The sequence below is a fragment of the Mirounga leonina genome, unplaced genomic scaffold (assembly GCF_011800145.1).
Source record: "Mirounga leonina isolate KUSES-001 unplaced genomic scaffold, KU_Mleo_1.0 Mir_125, whole genome shotgun sequence".
Classification (NCBI taxonomy): Eukaryota; Metazoa; Chordata; class Mammalia; order Carnivora; family Phocidae; genus Mirounga; species Mirounga leonina.
In genome coordinates this window covers 63,227,072-63,247,307 of record NW_023270305.1, presented here as the reverse complement: position 1 = coordinate 63,247,307, position 20,236 = coordinate 63,227,072, and the positions used below count along the sequence as shown (strand labels likewise).

The window sequence follows — 20,236 nt, the reverse complement described above, 5'->3', positions numbered from 1 at the left end:
CCCCTCTACCTATTAGCTCTGTGACCTTGGTAAAGTCATGTCATTTCTCCATGTCTGTTTCCTCAGCCATACAATAGGAATGGTAATAATCCTAGCTCCTTCAGAGGGTTGTTGGGACAATTAAATGAGTTAAAAGTACACAGGAAACTTCCTGGCTGATAGACAGCACTTAATGACTGGTAGCTATTCTTATAAACATCTCTGTCTGTCTGTCTCTCTGTATCTCTGTCTCTGCCTCTCTGTCTCGAATACACAGTTGTCCTTGCTTTGTAGGAGTCTCTATCAGGGCAAATCAGCGGGGATCTATGGAAGCCCCCAGAAATGGACCATCTGGACCATCTGATCAGGTCCGTGTCCCTGGAGGGCTCCAAATCCCATCCTCTCTGGCATCTGCATCAGTGACATTAGGTGCTTAGCTGGCAGCTTGGTTGGCAGCTGCAACTCTCAAAACAACCAAGACCAGCTGGTGTGAGCAAGGAACTTTCACTAGTACCAGCTTAGACCTGTTGGGGCCGGCAAGTTGGACATGGAGGAGTGCTTCTGATGGGGGTTGTAGCAAGTGATGACCGGGATGGACTCATCTCAGCACACTTGGATATATGTGGGGAAGGAGATTCTTCTAATGTCTGCATTTCCTCTAAGTCAAAGCGGTGGGTACTCAGAGCAATGAAACTTGGGGGTATGAAAATATATTTGCTACCCCATATGTTCTCACAGTCTGGTGAAAATTATATTCTCAAAATTTTGTTGTCATTGCATCATTCATTTGCTTTCTCAAAAATTCTTAATGCTTCGTTTTGTCCAATGCAACCCACCCCAGCTGCTTCTCTCTTTGTCACCTCTCTTTCCCAAACTTAAAATAGTGACATTATTTATTGATAACTATTTCCTCATAATCCAATCCAGTTTCTTCCTAACCCCAAGAGAAACAATACTCAACAAGTTTGTCTCTTCATTCTAAGCTTCTCCATTTCTCAGTTATATTTCACATGTAAAACATTCCTCCTTTCTGAGACTTTTTCATGGCATCACATTCTCTTTAATTTTTTCCGACATCTTCTTTAACTTGTGATTTTGTTACTCTTTCTCCTCTATCTTTACTTTAAATATTGGAGTTTCTCCAACCTCAGGTACCCTTCTGACTGTAAATAACCTTCCAGGTGATCTTACCCACTTCTTTGGTTTCAGATACCAGGGATATGCTAATGGCTTCTGAATGTAAATCCCAGCTCAGATCCTACTTCTGTACCTCAGGTCCAGATAATCAATTGTCTGTCAGACCCCACCATTTGGATCACTTTCAAGTATTAAAACTAAATTTACCACCTTCCATGTAAATGTGTTCCTCCTTTTGTTTTTTCCCATCTTAGCAAATGACTCCTCCATTTCCCCCTGTTGTTCAGGATGGAAACTGGAAGTCTTCCTTGACTCCTCCCTCTGCCTCACTTGGACATTGGGTTTTTTGTCTTCTTAGGCCCAACTTTATGTCTGTTTCAAATCAGTCCACTTCTCTGCCACTGCTTTAGTTTAGGTTACCTAGACAAAGGCAGTAGTCTCATAACTGTTCTTCTTGTGACCATGGCATTCGTCAGGGTTCTCCAGAGAAATAGAACCCATAGGATATAAAGAGATAAATAGGAAGAGATTTATTATGGGAATCACCTCATGGGATTATGGAGGTTGAGAAATCCTGTGACATGCCATCTGTAAGCTGGAGAATTAGCAAAGCTGGTGGTATAATTCAGTCCAAGTCCAAAAACCTGTGAACAGGGAGGCCACTGGTCTAAGTCCCAGAGCCCGAAGGCCTGAGAACCCAGAGCTCCAATGTCTGATGCCCAGAGAAAATGAATATTCCAACTCCAGAAGAAAGCAAGCACATTTGTCTTTTCTTTGCCTTTTTGTTCTTTTTGGGCCCTCAATTGATTGAACGATGCCCACCCACATTGGGGAGGGTGATCTTCCTTACTTGGTCTCTTGATTCAAATGCTAATTTCCTCTGGAAATAGTCTCATAGGTAGACCCAGAAGTGTTTTACCAGCTATTTGGGCATCCCACGGCCCGGTCAAGTTGACAAATAAAATTAACCGTCACAACCATCTCTCTCTGTCTTGCTCTCTGTCCCTCTTCCCACCTCTCCAATGCAATCTTTACACTGCAAATGGGTATTTTTACAAAAATATTACCCAGTTAGATTGTGGCTTCCTGCTTAAAACTCTGTAATGATTCCCTATGTACTTTGAAGTACAAAGCATTGGATGTGATGTGTGGGTCATTTGCCTGGTGTCTCTAACATCCATTCTGTGCCCTTCTCTATGCTCTGGTTTGTATTTCAGAAGGGATGGCCTCTGCAGGTTCCATTTCGCAGATACCCCCTTCTCAATCAGCTTTGCTGGGTTCAGCAAATGAAGCTGGTGGGAGATTGGAGGCTAAGAGAAGGGGTAAAAGTTAAGACATTTCTCATCCATCCTCTGCCTCAGGCAACAGTTCCTCTATGACTTCAACTGTCGTTAGATCTGCTGAGGATCCAGCTTCTACTCATTTGCTCCTCAGGTCCTACCTTCAGTAGTGGTTACCTACCAATGCTAATCCCTGGACTGCTTATCCTCTGCTTGATATTTAGGCAGATGTACGTTGGAGAGCTAATGAATCCCTTTATGTAATACCTATGTATATTTCACTTAGTCCCTTCCTTCTTAGTGCTGACAAATTTGGTAAACTTGGCATCTGTCATTCAGATACTCTGTATGCTTTCTGATTTTTTTTTTTTTTTTTTTTTGCTTGTTCTATCACTACTCAGAGAAGTGCATTAAAATCTCCAACTATGATTTTGGATTTGTATACTACTACTTTTAGTTTTGCCAGTTTTTGCTTTATATATTTATATATAAATAAAATATTTATATATATATTTTGCTTTATATATTTTTGAAAATATTTTAAGTACATACAATTTGCTTGGTATCTAGTAATATTTGTCTCCTAATGCTTTGGATGTTTCTTCTTCACTGGTTCCTCCCTGACCACCAACTGTTGGAGTACCCATGGGCTCACAGCCTAGACTTCTTTCCTCTATTTTCCCTTAATCTGTAGGCTTACTCATCTAGTCTCACAGCTTAAACACCATTTATATGTTGATGGATCACCTATATTTATCTCTAGATGACTCTTCTCTCCCGAACTGCAGGCTCTTAAATTCAGCTGCCTCCTTAAAATCTCTACTTGGATGTCTAATGGGAGAGCCAAACCTTAGGTATTAAAAATTGAGCTCCTGATTGTTCCCCAAACATGCTCCACTTGTGGCCTCTCCAGTTGTTAATGCAAGAACTTGAAAGGCATGCTTGGCTCCTCTTTCACATCCCATATGCAAACCCTCAGCAGAACATCTTGGCTTTACTTTTCAGATATGTCTGGAATGAGCCACTTCTCACAACATTCATTGCTATCACCACAGGGTGAAAGTTCTGGTGTTCCAAGGTGTCTTTTCTGGTTATCTCCAAAGTAGTAGGATTCTTCAGAGCTGGGGTCCCTGAAAATAAGAATCTGATCCATGAATCTTTGTCCCTGTGCTAAGTCTTAAGTCTCCACTGCTCAGTGATCCAGCTGCTCTGGCCTGCTCTCCACTTATACTTCCCATTGTTCCGGAGCTTCTCAACATCCTTCTCTGCCCTAGAAAATCTCTTCTAGTTTCTGTCTTCACACCATTGCTCCACTGACCAGTTCTGCTATTGACACTTGCTCTGGTCTCCATGTCCAGGTTCTTCTTTCATCTGGATTTTCTCCCCCCTCAAATGTGAAAGAAAGCAAAGCCTGCCCATTTTGTCTAAAACAGTTTAGGGCTCCATCTGAGGAATGAGATGAAGGCATAAAAAAAAAAAGTCCTTAGGAATAATTGAAACCAGGGCAATCATTACCTACCATGAACATTTTTCATATTTTTAAAAGCAAGCAATATAAAACAGAGGACTATTTTTTCTTAGTTATGTTCCCCCCTTGAGTTCAGAATATATAAAAACACATTAAGTGAAGATTTCTAAAAATAAACAAATTTTTATATTCTGTGCAGTGCTATGCTCTTGTCTCATATACTGTGGTAGATTAAAGAGGATTGCAAATTTTTTACACTTTTCCCATACAGGGTCTACTTGCCCTTCCCTTGAGTTCAGGGTTTACTGTGATGCCTTTGGACCATAATGATGAAAGTGTTGCTTTACCAGCTCTGGACCTTGACTTTAAGAGAGCTGACAGCTTCTATATTGGTCTCACAGAGCCCTAGCTGCTATGAAAGAACTCTGAATGCCCTGAGACCGCCATGCTGGGAAAAATCTAAGCTGTGTGTAGAGGTCCTGGAGGATGAGATGCTGTGTGTGTGTGTGTGTGTGTGTGTGTGTGTGTGTGTGTGTGTGTAGGGAGGGAGAGAGAGAGAGGAGAGAGAGAGAGGAGAGAGAGGGAGAAATAATGAGCACCGATACACAAGGCATACGAGTGAAAGGGACCGCTTGAACATAGATCACCCCAGCCACCTGAGCTGATATCACATGGATCAGAGACAAGCCACCCACATTTCTGAAACACATGATTATGAGCAAAATGGAATGATTGTTTTTGAGCCACTAAGTTTTAAGGTAGTTTTTATGCCATAATAGAGATCCCAAACTCTCACCGAAGTCTCTGTGATTCTGTCGTCTCCATCATTTTTAACAGTTGTAGAGATGTTTTTCCTTGAAAGCCATTACGAGTGCAGTAGTATTATATTCTGCACATTTTATGCCTTTCTCACCACTTACTGGCTTTTGTTTTATATACTAGCTCCTTGTATTTGCATTTTCTCTCTCCTTGATGGTGGAGGGCTCCTTGCATTCTCAGCAGTGCCTTTCACGTAGTAAGCCCCCAGAAAATTGTTGCTTTGTTTGAAGAGACTCTGGGGAGTGACACTGAACAAGGATATGGGAGAGGAAGAGCTAGGTCACCCCAGCCACCTGTGATGTCCCCTGACTTCTGGCAGTTTCAAAGAATCTCCCACCTTGTGTTATCTCTTCTATTGTTTCATACTGCTTGACTTTTCATGTATCTTTGTTTTGTCTGCTCAGATTTCAGATGTTTTGAGAGCTTGGACTATTAACATACTTTTGTGTTGTACATTGTATTGAGCATAGGGCTGGGCTCATGAAATCTACTCAGTAGATAGTCCTCTGATGAGCAGAAATGCCTCATTATTACAGATGAGTACAGATGAGAGTACAGATGAGAGGCTGGAGCAAGTCTTCCAGGAGAGCCATTCTAAAGGGAGAAACTGCAAGGCAGATGGAGAGAGGAAATCTGGATTTCAACGTTGCTCAACAAAATGGTGCTTCTGCAGCAGGCAATTCTATGTGACTCAGAGTATCAAAGGCACCAAGGAAGGGAGCAACCTTGTGCGACGTTTACAAGGAGATAGACATGTATGAGAGAAGCAGCAGAATAATGTGTTGGGTGGATTGACCTGAATGCAGTCCAATGCCTAGGTGTTAGATTGGGATGTTTTGGTGTCTTTCTGCCTGCTCAGTGTTCCGGAGCTAGCTTGTATTGCAGATTCCTCCTTATCACAGGTACAAAATACATGGGCTGTTGTCATTAGCACTAGGTGGTTTTGCACTATGAGGCTAAGGCATCTTGTCAGAGTCCTGGGATCCAGATCTTCTGCTGGTGGATGTTGAAAGGGGGGAGTGGTGGGTAGAGTCACTTACAGTTCAGTAAAACCAGTCTTTAGCAAAGTGATTCCAGGGTGATAGGGAAATAAAAGTCTTTATAGAAGGGTTGACTTACAGCTTGCTGGATACTTGTTGGAGTGGAGTAAATATGGGACTTACCAAGACTTCCAAGTTTTGGACTGGCAGAAAAATGTTTCTCTGTTATCTCCATGGATTAAGAAAAATCAATAGAAATTTATATCATCAGGGACAAAGATAAGTGGATAGTGTTGAGTGTGGTTGAGACTGAGCTACAAATATTCCCACTTTTGCTCTCTGTTCCCCTAAAACTCTTTCTCTCTCTTTTCCCTGGCTACGATCTTTCTTCATGGACTGGAAGTCTAATGTTTGATTTAAATTTCTCTGTAAAAACACTTTCCATGCTTAGGATGCAGATGTCTGGCGGGCGGTGGGGAATGGGAGGGTAACAAAATAAGACCTTATCAGTTACTCACATCTTCATGGAAGTGGATTATTATGACTACTGGCTTGGAGAGAGGCCCAGAACACAAAGCATGGCAAGTGAGGGGTTTTCAGAATGGTTATTCTGGCCAACCACATTTTGAGGAATAAAGGGATGAGATTAGATCTCTGAGCCTCGAAAGCCAGGTAGAAGAGTCCAGAATTTATAATGAGCAGACTAACAACTCACTGAAAGCTGTGTTTTTGTAGGATTAGTCTTGAGAACCCTGAGCCTGGCACGTAGTAGGTGCCCATAAATCCGTGTAAGTGCATTGGAAGGAGAAAGGATTGAAGGTAGGAAGGGAATGAAGTGACTGTTGCAGGAAGTCAGGCATAAGCGCTCTCTTCCCCACACACTGTCACTTCATCTGTTAAAGTCACTGTATCACATGACAAAGATTTATTGGACATCTGCTCTGTTACTATAGCCTCCTGAGGAAAATTTCTGCAGAGCATATTGTTCTGGACAGTAACATTTGTCCCTCGACCAGAATGAGATACTTTAGGGCAGACATTGTTTATTTTTAAATCTCTCCATCCCTTACACCTGGCAGAGTACTGGATGCACAGTAGGTGCTCAGTCAACATTTACTAAATGTAGGACATGTATGAGCCAATATGCTCAGGGAATAGCTGAGAAGGTTTATCACTGATGTGGTTCCTCAGGCTGGTGGGCTGGACAAGGAGGGGAGGGCCGGTCGTGGGCTGGTGTTTTTAATCCTTGTCTTTCAGGCTGGTCTAATGACTGCAGTCTTTCTTTTTTTTAAGATGTCACTTTGGTTAACATTTCAGCACATGCTATATTTGGCAGTGACTGGTTTTGAGAATTTAAATCCTGAAAAGTACTAACAGGAGACATAATGGGATGATGGCTGGCACTTAAGAGATTTAGTAATCCTAAATTGTTCAACATTGTTAGCATTTCTGATTCTGAGACACAGAACGAAAAGGGAGGCAGCTGTCAGTAATAAGGCACTGAGTCAGGAGAGGCAGGAGTTAAATTGCACTCTGTGCCCCATTTAATAAAGTGTGTTATAGCCAGTGCCACAAATTTGATTTGAACAATTTCTATTTTTCCAGCAAAGATGTTATTACAGGTCAATCATTTCCATAAGTGAGAGCACAGTTCTGGTGTATACTACTCTGACAGATGGCTAGAAGACCTCTCTTTCATGATCCCAGGCGGAATAAAAAGGCAATTTACTATCTATAGGACTGTGGGTACACTGGTAATGGAAGAGAATCATTCTTATACAAATAACTCAGTGTTTGAATCTGAACTATCAAATGAATCTGAGCTATAGCCAAATCAATTTGATAAACCATCAGAATACGATTGTACTGGCTCCAGCCTGCAAAGGCAATGCATTAAATTTTCCCCACAGGAAACAGTTTCCCAAGGAAACAGCAATTGCTTGATTGCTTAAAACACACACACACACACACACACACACACGCCCCAAACTTGAGTGAGTTTAGAATATCAGGTGAAAACTGAGATGGCCACTGATGATCAAGGTCAAGACTCTGGAGGGGGAAATAGAGATGCTAGGCTTCTCCTCTGAAACTCAGAGGAGCGTGCGTATGTGCCCTTGGCTTTCTCTACATCTGTTTCTTTTTGCAGTGGAACATCTCACCATTGCACCCTTAGGTGTTGAGAGGTTCCCTGTTTTTCACTCAACTAAAAATTTTTGCCTTCAGTAAAGGAGTACCATTGGTTTGGGTGCCCTTCCCTTCACTTTCTTGGAATCCTTTGCATGCATCTACTGGGGACAAAGGACTAAGTCTGTTGGGGAGGAAGATTCACGGCAGTTAGCTTGTGGAGGAGCTACCCTGGAGACAGGGCGAAACTTCCCTATTCCCAGCATTGGTTCTAGTGCAGTGATCCCCGGTGTGCTTTCTGGACCAGCAACAGCAGCTTCACTAGGCAAGTTATTGAGATGGAGCTTCTTAGGCCCATTCCTGACCTGATGAGTCTGACTCTGGGGGTGGGGACCTGCATTCCAGGGTTTTACAAGCATGCCTGGTGATTGTGATGCATGATCAAACTTGGAACCACTCCCAGCTGAGCTGCTAGTAGCTGAGCTCTCCTCTGGAAATGCCTTCTCCTGACTTAGCCACGATTTGCCTCCTCCCCATGGACAGCCTGCATCACGTGATTGTTGATGAAGAGGACTGGCTCCTTGCCTTAATTCAGTGAAACTTTGAAGGGCCATCTTAATTGCACAGCTCCCATGGGATTAGATGAGGCTTCTGTTGCAAATGCATTGCAGTTTGACTTCCCTCTTAGCCTGATTCTACTCCCAGCAAGTACTTCCTACATACCCTGATAGCACTCCCCAGTCAACCTCCTGCATGCACACATCCATATCACAGGCTTATTTGGGGAAATGGGAATCTGACGCAATGCACAATCAAAGCCCTAGCCTGAGCATCTACTCTGCAAAAGCAGTCTGAACAGACTGCACCTCTCCTACTCATCAACCCGTAGCACCTGGGGTGGGCTCATTCTCTGCACACACCTCAGCAAGCAGCTCTCAGGCCAGGGTTTGGCTGGGGTTGGCACATCAGGTTGTAGGAGTGAGAAATGGCATAGGCCATAGAATCCTAGTTGAGCAAGCAGAGATTGGAAGGACCTCTGCAGACTAACCTGAAAGCCCCAGTAAGGGAGGCTCGATGTTGAAGTGATCAATCCTCTTGCCCCTAAGGGGAGGAGAAGGAGACTAGCAATTATAGGCTGGGCTGTTGGCCAGGATCTTGCACATATATCCTCATGCATTGGGATGAAAGGATGTGGGAGTGTATTATCACCCTCTACCCTTTTAAGTCATGGCAAGTGCTTGATAATTCCTTTGGATTTTCTGTAAATGTTACTCACTTCATTCTGGCCAGATCTGTTCCTGTGGTAAAAGGGTTGAAAAATGCACCTGTAACTTGAGGACCCTGTGGAGCTGCTTGTGATGGTGACATCCATCCGTATGCCTGATGGCATATGTGGCAGGACTGGCTGAGGGATTCATGTCCATGTTCTCCATTAGATGCTCAGATGAGACACATGGCATGGTGCCTCAGCCTGGGGCCTGATGATGCACCTGTAGGAGATGTGCTTCTGTGTTGTCTGTGCTTATCATTTACTGGTGTTCTTAGGCTGGGAGTCTGGTGCTTACAAATATTTTCACCCTCTGTTGTAGTTTGCAGCCAACTGTATAACTTTTAGTTGTTTGATTAGACGTATTTATATGCTTTAGACAACATGATATGGTGGGAATACATGGAATGTAAAGCAGAAGACCTAGTTTCTGGCCCAAGCTCTGCCACTTATGGTGGCAGTCTGATGTTCAGCAGGTCACTTTAAATTTCTGGTTTTGGTTGCCTGGATAATGAGCTGGTTGAGGATCCAGTCCAACTCGAATGTTCGCGGTAGTGGAGTGGTTAAGGAGCTATGATTTAATAGTATACCCAGTACAAGTAACATATGGAAACCTATCCCACCACAGACACATTCTGCCATAACAGATAGAGGTGCTTTAGGAATATTCAAAATCCCTAGGACTTTCAGGTAAGGGAAATTGACAAACTGCTCTTGGGGCGGTCAGAGACATCAACAGCACTGTCTCTAAGTCTATTTGTCTCCCAAGTCCTTGAAGAGGAGGAAACATTAAGCATTACAAGTTCTAAGTACTCGGTATATTAGAGCACATGGGCCATATGCCTGGCGCACTCTCTTATTCTTGGCAACTACCTGGTACTTCCTAGCACACATTGTGACCTGCTATTTTAGGATGTATATTTAGTTATTGTCTGACTCTCAGGAGAATATAAGCTTTCCGTGAGGAGATGGAGGCTTAGGGAGGCGAAGGAATGGTTTTAAATCAAGGTCGTCTGCTCTGGCCTCTCTGCTTTAATCATACTGACACTTCCTTCTTTTGCATATATTGCCCATCTCAAGGCAGGCGTACTAAAATAATCATTGAACTTTTCAAAGAGGCAGAATCCTGTATGTGGGTCAAACACACGCTCTATTGCCAATAATAACCATTTGTGGAGTTTCTGCTCTACCATACACGGTGTAATGCTAGAGATACACTAGGTTCCAACCTGCCGGAGAATATAAGCTTTTGAGTGAAAAGGAAAGTTATGTTGACAGATGGGAGGGAAGGAGAGACGTAACCACATGTGGGAGCCTATATTAATTGCCAAATACGAGGTGCAGTCTAGTGGCTCTCAATGCCAAAATTGACTTTGGGCAGGCCATAGAAGGATCATCTAGTAAAACTTGAGATTTTTTTCCGTATGTTTATTTCTGTGCTCACTATTTCTTCTTACATCTGACTTCTTCCTTCTTGGTCCCTTCCTTTCTGCAGTACCTTTCATCAGTAGATGGGGTAGGTCTTGCTGAGAGCCCAGGAAAACAGTTTTTAAAAGCTCTTGGAGATTGGGGTCCCTGCCACAGTGAAGGCTGTAGAAGTCACAGGAGGAAGAATTCACTATTGGCTGAGGTGGCCAGGGAAGTGGTGGCAGCTGGCCTGACCCTAGTGGAAAGTCAGGGGCCCATGAGAAGAGAAATGGGGATGGTTCCTTGTGGAGGGAGAGATGGAGATGAGGAAGCAAGCACCGGGAGGAGGGGTGCTGCTGCAGGGCTGTGGGGCACTGAATGGAGCCCAAGAGATCTGAATCGAGGCAAAGAGGATCTAAAAATAAGTGTGTGGGGGGATCTCTCAGGGAAAGATACTCCTGGACATTGAAGGTGAGGAAGGAAACCTGTGCTTTCCCTTCCAGGGAAGAAATGTATGGCAGAGGAGTTAAGAACCTGCGCTGAGTCAGACCAGTTTGGTGTTAAATACACGCTCCAAAATTTGCATGACTTGGGATGAGTTAGTTAACACCTCCATGGAAGCCAGTTTTTCCTTCTCTAAAATGGGAACAGCAGCTCCTACCACAGAGGTTTTATGAGGATTAAATTCAAAAATTCATTTTAAGCTTTTAAAACACTGTCTGGGGCTTGGTAAGTGCTCATTAAATAATAGTTGCTGTTACTGTTGCTGTTACACTATTGAAAGTCAGGATGTAGATCAGCCTGAAATTGTCCCTGGAAGTCTTTGTAGATGACAGATAAAAACTGACCTTCATTGCCAGCCCTATATGGGAAGCCTCTCTGAATTGCAGAAAGTTGACTCCTAACTTGTACATGTTGATCTCTAGCACATGGAAACAGGGAAAGCTACTTACAGAATGACTGGTCCAGAGGCTCCGTGGAAAACATCATTAGGCAATTCTTCCAAATTATTGTTATCACTTAGATTCCTGGGGATGGAGTTCAGCAGAGAAGAAGGGAAACACAAAGCCACATAAATATCACTGTTGTAAGAGCCATTTCCCTCTAAATGGCCTGGAAGAATAGTCAGGGCTACTTACAGCTCATCTAGTTGGGTTCCATTGAACGCGCAGTTGTGTATTTCTTGAATGCCGTTCTTATTCAGCCATCTGAAATAAAAGGCCCATTAAAAAACCAATAATGTCAGATGCAAACAATGCAGGGGTTTCATAATTGGAAGCACTGGGGCAAGGTCAGACATTGCAGGTTGTTGGCATAAATAAAATGCCACCCGTAAGGCTCAGGGACAAGAGTGGGAGGGAGGCTGATTTATCACTGTATGACCTCATGTGATGTTTGAAGTTTGCGTTATGTGCATGTATTACTTTCCAGAGGGGAAAAAAATTTTGAAAAGGCACACTTAGGCCTACCACCTGGACCCTGTATGGTCTTCACGCACATCATTAGTGTGCAGAGATGGTGCCATGGGGGGATAAGACAAAGGTGTTTCCCATCCTGAAGGACTGAAATCATGCAATTATTGGACAAGTGTTTATAAGACAAAGAACATTTTGTATCCCCATTCTGTAAGGCCTTAAGCCTCTCACCCACGCTCACCCATAGCAGCAGGCCTGGCTGTCATCAAAAAGTGATCTAATTAAGCTATCAGACAACCTGAACATCTCCTGTGACCCACAGGGACCTGGTTATTGGAAGTTTGTGGAGGTGGCTCTGGGTTAAGCCAGAAAGGAAGAGAAATCAATTAGAGAGACTGTGGGCTGTGGCAGGGCGCAGTAGTGTGAGTGGGAACAGGAGGGGCCTCTGCGGTTGATGGGGGCTGGATGTGGAACAGTCAGCCTGATTGTGCAAAGGACAGTGAGCAGGTTAGGGGAGACCAAGGACACCTTGGGCTGACAGCTCTGCACTGCTGTGCTCTTGGATGGGCCTGAAAACAAAAACAAAATCCAAGGTCGGGAGAGCTTAGCCTGAAGAGCCTTTGACTACCTGCTCTTGATTTGCTGTCAGATCCTTTTCCTTGTCAGGCTCAGTGGGTTTACAAATAACAGTGTTTGAAAAGCTGACCCCGAGAGGCTCCTGCATATTCTGGACTTTTATTTTCCCGCTTGCAATGGGTAGCTAGAAACACTTGCAGTCACAGGACAGCAACTGTATGTTTTTTCTCCTTCCTCCTGAAAACCAGTTTACATAAAAAAATCCAGACAGGAGAAGGTATATCTTTTTAAAACCTCAGCAACCATTTGGTGGGTTCTGATGGCCAAAGAGTGGCTGTGTACCCCCGCATTCCACCTGCCTTGCAACTCCCTGGCTGGACCCCAGCTATCTAGCCTGCTCACGTCTTTGTCAGCCTGTCCCTGGTAGTGAATTGCTGCGACAGCTGCCCCTAACCTGTGGGATGTAGTTCCCTGGGATTTTCAGTCAACCACAGGGATCAGCAAACTTTCTCTGTAAAGGGCCAGGCAGGACATTTTAGGTTTTGTGGGCCAAGAGATAAAATGGAGAATACTACATAGATATTTTATATAGGTACGTACTAAACAATGTTGACAAAGGTTTGACCAAACTTATAATAATAGAGTACTATTTTTTTTTTTTAGAGGTCTATTGAAAAGCATGGATTTTTTTTTTTTTCTTTTTTTTCTGGGCAGGGTACCATCTTGCTTAATTTAGGTTAGTGTCAGTGTTCCCTGTCATCAAAATGTTCACTTGTGTAAACCAGTACTAGTTCATGGGCTGGATTTGGCTGACCCTTCCTCTAACACAAAGGGGTATGTAAATCCAGTTGGGCTCCACCTATGTTTCTGTAGACTAGACTTTTCTGTACATAAATTTCCTGTAAATAGATCTTGCTATGATTAAATAATATATAGATGGATTTAAAAGAATTACTGTATTTGAAGTAGACTTTTGTCTTTATGGATTTTTCTCAGTCAACAGATACCATCATATGGGGAGGGGGTGGAAGTTTTTGATGTCAATGATGGATCATTACACATACAAAAAAAGTGATGTCCAGAACTCTGGCCCTGGGCTTTACATTAGGCTGTAACACTCAAACTACTAACAAAGAGAAGCTGACATTGATTATGTATACTCTTAGTCTCTTAAGAGATACAGTGCTGGTTTGAAAACCTGATGATGATGACAATGACCACAATGACAAGGAAAACCTGGGCAAAGCATCATCTAAAGAATAACTGGATCATGGTTTTCTTTGATCTTTATGTGTTTGTGGCCTCAGTAGAGGCTCAGGAGGCTCCAGAAGCAGAATCTGCTCACAGCCTAAAGAGTGAGGGGACTGGGGGGACCCAGCCTATTAAAGCTCACTGGGGCAGGCAAGTGAGATGGAAGCAATTAAGGAAAGGGGGAAATGCACATGGAGTGAGCCTCTCCTATGGCTGGGACATGGTGGGAGCTGATACACATGGATACGCATTTTATTTTTTTTCTGAATTGAGGCCATTCTTTTGGTCAGTCATAGCTCGATGTTTTCCCCATTCAGACCCTGTGGTTGCAGTGCGGGGGTGGGAAAGGGCTCAGAGGCCTCAACATGGTGGACCTTTATTGCTCATTTTCCTCTGAGACAGTAGCCCAGTATCTGATAATCCTTTATTATTATTGGGCTATTTAAAAAAATTGTGTGCATGTGATATATATATGTATATGTATGTGTGTGTGTGTATATATATATATATATATATGATAAATTTTTTTTAGAACAGGGACTCAAGATTTGAAAAGTGCCAGTGCATAGAAAACTCTATCAGTCGTCAGTGCCATTTAGCCATACTGCTTTTTCTGAGCACACTTGGATGTCCTTAGTGGGAGAAGGCGCCCCTGCATCCAGATGTGTCACCCCAACTAAGAACAACTGGAGTCTTAAACTGTCTTGAGTATGGATTTTCCATTTCCATTATCTATGGATTAAGGACCATCTGAGGTCAAGAAAAATAGATTTTGTTCTCACAAAAGTGAATTTATCCTTTAGAGACGTGTCTGAGAAGTATTGACTCTTAAGAAAACTCTCCTCTTTGGGAGAGTATGTTCTAAATTCTGGGGAGCCACGCAGTGTCCATGAACAGAAGTCCGAAAAGAGCAGCCATGATCTGCACATTTCCTTTGTAGGTTTGGGTGTGTGAGGCTGTGTCCTAAGTTCTTATTTCCTCAGGTCCTTTGCCTACACTTGGGGAGAGGTTAGGCCTTTTTAGGTCAGGATCTTTGCCTTCTGTCTTACGTTCTGGACAAAAAGAATGTGTGTCATAGTAGAAAACTGCGAGCAGTCTGCACACTCCCACTTAATGATATATTTTTATAAAATACTCTGTTAATAGATTTGCCACATGGTAACATTAAGTAACTTAGAACCACTATATTTAAAGATGTTTAGAGCAAGATTTAAAGAAGCACGGGATATCCAGGTACAGCTGATGACATTTATCACTAGTCTCCTTCCATAATGTAGCCTGGCAATCCGTTCACTGTCTATTTGTGCTCTAAGCAGCCAGGCTGATGTTACTCAGGGACTCCCTCTTTTCCCTCCGAACTCCTTCTATCTTTCCTCCTCCTCCTTTTTTTTTTTAACCTTAATAGCCTTGATGATTGTTCCCTCTGCTTGCCCTTTGCCTGGCTACATCCCACTTACCTGTTAAAGCCCCATCTTAGACACGACTTCCTTTCTCGGCCACCTTTCCCTCCTTTAACTGTTCCTTCAACCCTCACGTCACAGGCCAGTCAGAGTAAATCATTCCTTCTTCCCTTTTAGGAAAATTGCTTTTATTTTGCACACTTTTTACTCTGTTTATATTTTAATCCATTTCTTTTGCTTTCCCCTTCTCTCATATTTCCCATACCCCATCGACTCATTCTAATACAGGTGCACATAAATTCCGAATGTTGTGAGTGTATTAAAGGGAAGGATTAGGTATTACTCAGTTAAAATTGTTGTCCTAATACCATGTACTCTGAATACATGCCTTTGATTTTTAAATTTTTTTCCTTCATACTTGCTATGTCTCTGCTAGTCTCTTTGCAACCTTTCCTATTGTTCTAATTAATTTACATCAAATGCTGTGCTTAGCTTTAATCTTCAGCATGTCCTCATCTCTACTGTTTCTCTCCCCACCCTCCCTCCCCACCCCTTTTCTTTTTCATACTGCTGGGTATTCTCTGAATCATGTTACTGTTTTGAAAATGACTGAAATTATTCCTTGGCTGGAACTTAACCTTTTGTACATAATGGCATATTTTAAGCACACACACTGGTATATTTTTAAAAAATGCAACAATTTCTGAAGTGGGAGGATAAAATGTTTTCCTTACAGACGTAATGGCAGTTACCGGTTTCCCAAATGCCATTCTGTTTATCTAACTTCCGTAGATCCCACAGACACCTGGGTAGCCCGAGGCGCTCTCTTTCTGGGCCATCTTAGGCGATGGATAAACTGCCACCCAGGCTACCAGCACAAACGATTACAAAGGAGTCCATTAATGGCACGGAGTGCATTTAAAAACATTCCCCAAAGTCAGAGGGAGTAACTCAAGCTCATTAAAAAATGTGATTGTTTCAAGAGAAAAGAGGTCCTCTCACGCCCAACATGGGGTTGAACAGGAGCTGCTTGGCATGGTGATGAGGGAAAATCTCCCAAATTCAGCCTCCTCCTTGGTCTTTTTCTTGGGGCAACAAAAGCCTTGCTAGGCAGTAACTAGCTTTACTGATGCATGAGTTATTCTGTCCTTCAGAACAGATGTTGCCTCACAGGAGACCATCCTTCAAAGAGCAATTTTAAATATTTGAATTGCACCGCAGAATCATAAATTATTAACATGACTCCATGTTGTGATTCTGAAATGTAAAGATGGGAAATGAGAGAAAAATACTGAAGCAGAAATTTAAATGATGAAAAGCTGAAGTTACCCAAACACAAAAGGAGCATCCTGTTAGGGGAAAGATGATTAAATCAGAAACCAAATGTTACTCCACTGGAGTTTTTTTCTTTACTTACAAAATCATACTTTCAAAACTCAGCCCCATGAAAGAATTTCTTTCAACTGTGTGGATGTTGATATTATCTTGAATGTCTCTAGAAGAAAGTACAGATACATTAGGTCTTTATGCCAGCTCCACTCCTGTAACCTCCCCACATTTTGTTTCCTGGGCATGATGTGGTCTTTAGCTGAGGCAATGTTGGAACAGTTAGTATTCTGAGAGATGAGTTCAAAGTTAGGGAAATAAATGACATCTAGTTTACCTTCAGTTTATCAGTGCCTAAAAATGAAATTGCAATTTCTCATAGTCTCTTGTCTCTGGACATTTTCTTAGCTAATTTCACCGTGTTAAGGTTCTGATACACTCCTTTATTATCCTTGCCTGCTCACTGTGACAAAGCCACTAACGCTGACCTTTCACCTCCATATGGAACTTCATTCACCATACTTGGGTCTTTAGCTTCCTCCCATTTCAGTCCCCCTCTCACAGCCAGTTTATCCTTCTATTCCCCTTGGGTCACAGAAAAGTTGTATCATTCTATTTCTGAATGGAGGGATGGAGAAAGTCTCATTTTTTGGGTTGTGTCCCTCATCCCCCATCAAGCTTCCCTGTTGGGTCAGATTTAACAAATACACTGTATGCAGGAGTAGTAAACTGCCTGGAACAATTTGAGAAATGTTGAGAGATTCTTTTTCTCTCCCTCCCTCTCTCCTTTCTTCCCCCTTTTCCTTAGCTTTTTATACCCCTTCCTTACCATTTCCTTTTGGGTCTGTCCAAATTTTAGAATTTCACTATTGAAAGTAAACTTGGCATTACACATGGCCTTTTCCCCTCCTCTTTGAAAATACAGATGTCTTGAGAAAAGGCAAATAGATTATCTTGCTAACAGTGTGAATTTGTGAATCGTCAGCCAGTTTCTTTATGCCTAGGGTCGTATGAGAATTCAGGAGGGAAGAGGTGAGGGTGAGGGAAGACTGGGGTGAGGATGGTATTTGTAGGGGTGGTATGTAAAGCACTAAATAGTGAAGAGAGGAGGCCCTTCTTGATTTGCTACAAGCTGGCTCTGTTGAAATGGTCTTATTGAGGAGACTGCTGTCTCCAAACTGAGCTTAGAGGGCTTTCAGATAAAACTAAGGGTACTTCCTGCTTGCCTTCCTACCTCTGCTTACCCAGAGTGACCTATTTGGACGATCTAGGTTAAGCAGTGTATATTATAGGCCCCAAGGCCATTGGGCAAGACATCTACTAAGTCAACACTCAAGGAAACACTTACAGTAGAACCTTTTGGAGAGATTGAACCTTGTGAACAGCTGGTAAGTGCTTAATACCTGTGTTGGATATTAACCTAGAGAGAGACAGAATTAGAATGCGGAAAAAAAGAACCTGGCTATCTTAACAATTACTATGATATAAGCTTTCCAAATTCAAAGTAACAGTTTTGAGCTAGCAGAAAAACCCACCAAAAAAGCCCGTAATACACCTGCCGCATGCTTACATTTTCTATTTTAAGGCTGTAACCAAGGTCTAGCAAAATACTGATTCCTTAGAGTAAAGAAACTTACACTTCAGACACAATGCACAATACTCTTTTTTTTTTTTTTTAAGGTACATTAACATGATCCAAAAGCAAATTGTAACTAGGTAACAAAATGTTCCTAAATCATCCCTTGTTTCCTGCCTTCTCACAGTCTTTGGAGAACTGCCCCTTCCCCAATCCAAGTGCTTCTGTTGAGATTAGAGCATGAGGTTCCATGCCCTTTGACCCCAGAATACGCATGTAACCTAATCTCGCTGAATCAGACTGTCTCCTGGGAAGTGGTTGGAGGTTGGTTAGCGCTGAGTCCACTGATGACATCACCCTTAAGAGACAGTCCATAAATTTCTATAGCTGAAATGTCCAGAGCTATAATGGATCCTTCCCAAGGTCTGCTTATTTTGGTCTGTGTTCCCCAGAAAGCAGAGACTGACATGAAACCTGGCCTGTAGATGGTATCTTTGATAATGAGTTTAGAGAGTTTGTGACATCAGTAATAAAACAGGGAAGAAAGATAATCAATACAAAGATAAGTTGTTGAGTTGGCCACTGCTCCTGGTTACTGGCCCTTAATGCCAAGTACTTGATTTAGGAGACTTTCAAAATGGATCTCAGAACTGTTGCTCTGAATTGGGGGAATAGGGGAAACATTTATTCATGGACTACTATTTCCTATTGGTCAGATGTGTCCCCATGGTGTTAACTCCTTACTTACGGCTTGCATGCTATATGAGTGCCTAGTGAGTAAGGAGACCCAGGACAGGAAATGAGAGGTCTGCAAGGCCAGGTGAGGTGATATCCACTTGCACCTGCATTAAGCTGATTGAAATTTGGGTGGACCTGGCTGCCACAGCAGTGGTGAAGGTTTTCAAGGCACATGAGAGTTGCTTGACACTCTGGTCTTTAGCATTTCCCTCTCTTGTGAGTTTCTCAGAATCCTTCTCACCACCATTTTTCTTTTCTATGTGGCTTACTCAAGCCAGAGTTGGTCTTGGTCACTTGCAAGCTAAAGAATCTTCACTGGTACATACATCATTGTGAAGGATCATTTGTCCTTTTGGGTTTATGACTTTAGACTGTGGTATCTTTGCTTCTATATTCAGAGTCCGTGAATTCTGCCTATGGCTTCTCTAATTGTTCTCAGATGTTTTATTCCCTCTTGGTTCTCGGTGATCCATGTAGAATCCATCTTGGTCAATTCTTTTGATTACTCAACAGCCCTTGATATGGTCCTCCTCTGTTTTGGTCAGTTTCTGTTCCTATAATTTTGCCTTCTCCAAAGTGTTACATCAGTGCAATTATATATTACACAACTTCTTGAATCTGGCTTCTTTGACACAGTGTAATGCATTTGACATTCTTCCATCATGTGGTGTGTATCACTAGTTCATTTTTTTTTTTTTTAAGATTTCATTCTTTTGACAGAGAGAGACACAGCGAGAGAGGGAACACAAGCAGGGGGAGTGGGAGAGGGAGAAGCAGGCTTCCTGCCGAGCAGGGAACCCGATGTGGGGCTCGATCCCAGGACCCTGAGATCATGACCTGAGCAGAAGGCAGACGCCCAACGACTGAGCCACTCAGGTGCCCCTAGTTCATTGTTTTTTTTTTAATTGCTAAATAGGATTCCATTGTATGGATGTACCACAATTGATCCATTCACCATTTGAAGGACATGTAGGTCATTTCCAGTTTTTGTGATAAAAAAAAAAACTGCTTTAAACATTGGTGGTGGTGGTGGTGGTGGTGTGTATGCACACATGTCTGTGCACATGTGAGAGAGAGGAGGAGAGAGAACATTTTTCTTTATCTTGGGCAAATACCTATGAGTAGGATTGCTGGGTTGTGTGGTAAGTGTATGTTTAGCTTTATTAGAAACTGCCAAACTATTTTCCAAAGTGGCTGCACCGTTATGCATTGCCATCAGCAATGGGTGAGAATTCTAGTTGTTCCTCATCCTTTGGTTATGTTAAAAATACTCTTTGAATATAAAAGCAATACATGTTTATTGTGGGAGTTATGGAAAATATGGAAACATTTACAGAAGAAAGTAAAAATGACCTCTAGTTTGTCTACCCAGATAGTTTCTGCTAATACTGGGGGTCTGAGGTTTCTACCAAAACAAATGGCTTTCATAGTTGCTTTCCCTAATCTCTGAGATTCTACTCATTCTAAACAGAAACATTGCCATAAGTATA

General features: G+C 42.5%; 1 protein-coding gene across 1 annotated transcript in view; it reads right to left on the bottom strand.

Moving 5' to 3' along the window:
- The window catches only part of FSHR (follicle stimulating hormone receptor), a 165,903-nt gene that overhangs the window by 6,606 nt on the left and 139,061 nt on the right, over window positions 1-20,236 (bottom strand). Inside the window, exons 5-8 of the mRNA XM_035001598.1 lie at window positions 17,781-17,852; window positions 16,524-16,601; window positions 11,604-11,672; window positions 11,418-11,492 (exon numbers count right to left, since the gene is read on the bottom strand). Of these exons, the coding sequence (XP_034857489.1) occupies window positions 11,418-11,492; window positions 11,604-11,672; window positions 16,524-16,601; window positions 17,781-17,852 (294 nt within the window). The remainder of the gene's footprint in view (window positions 1-11,417; window positions 11,493-11,603; window positions 11,673-16,523; window positions 16,602-17,780; window positions 17,853-20,236) is intronic.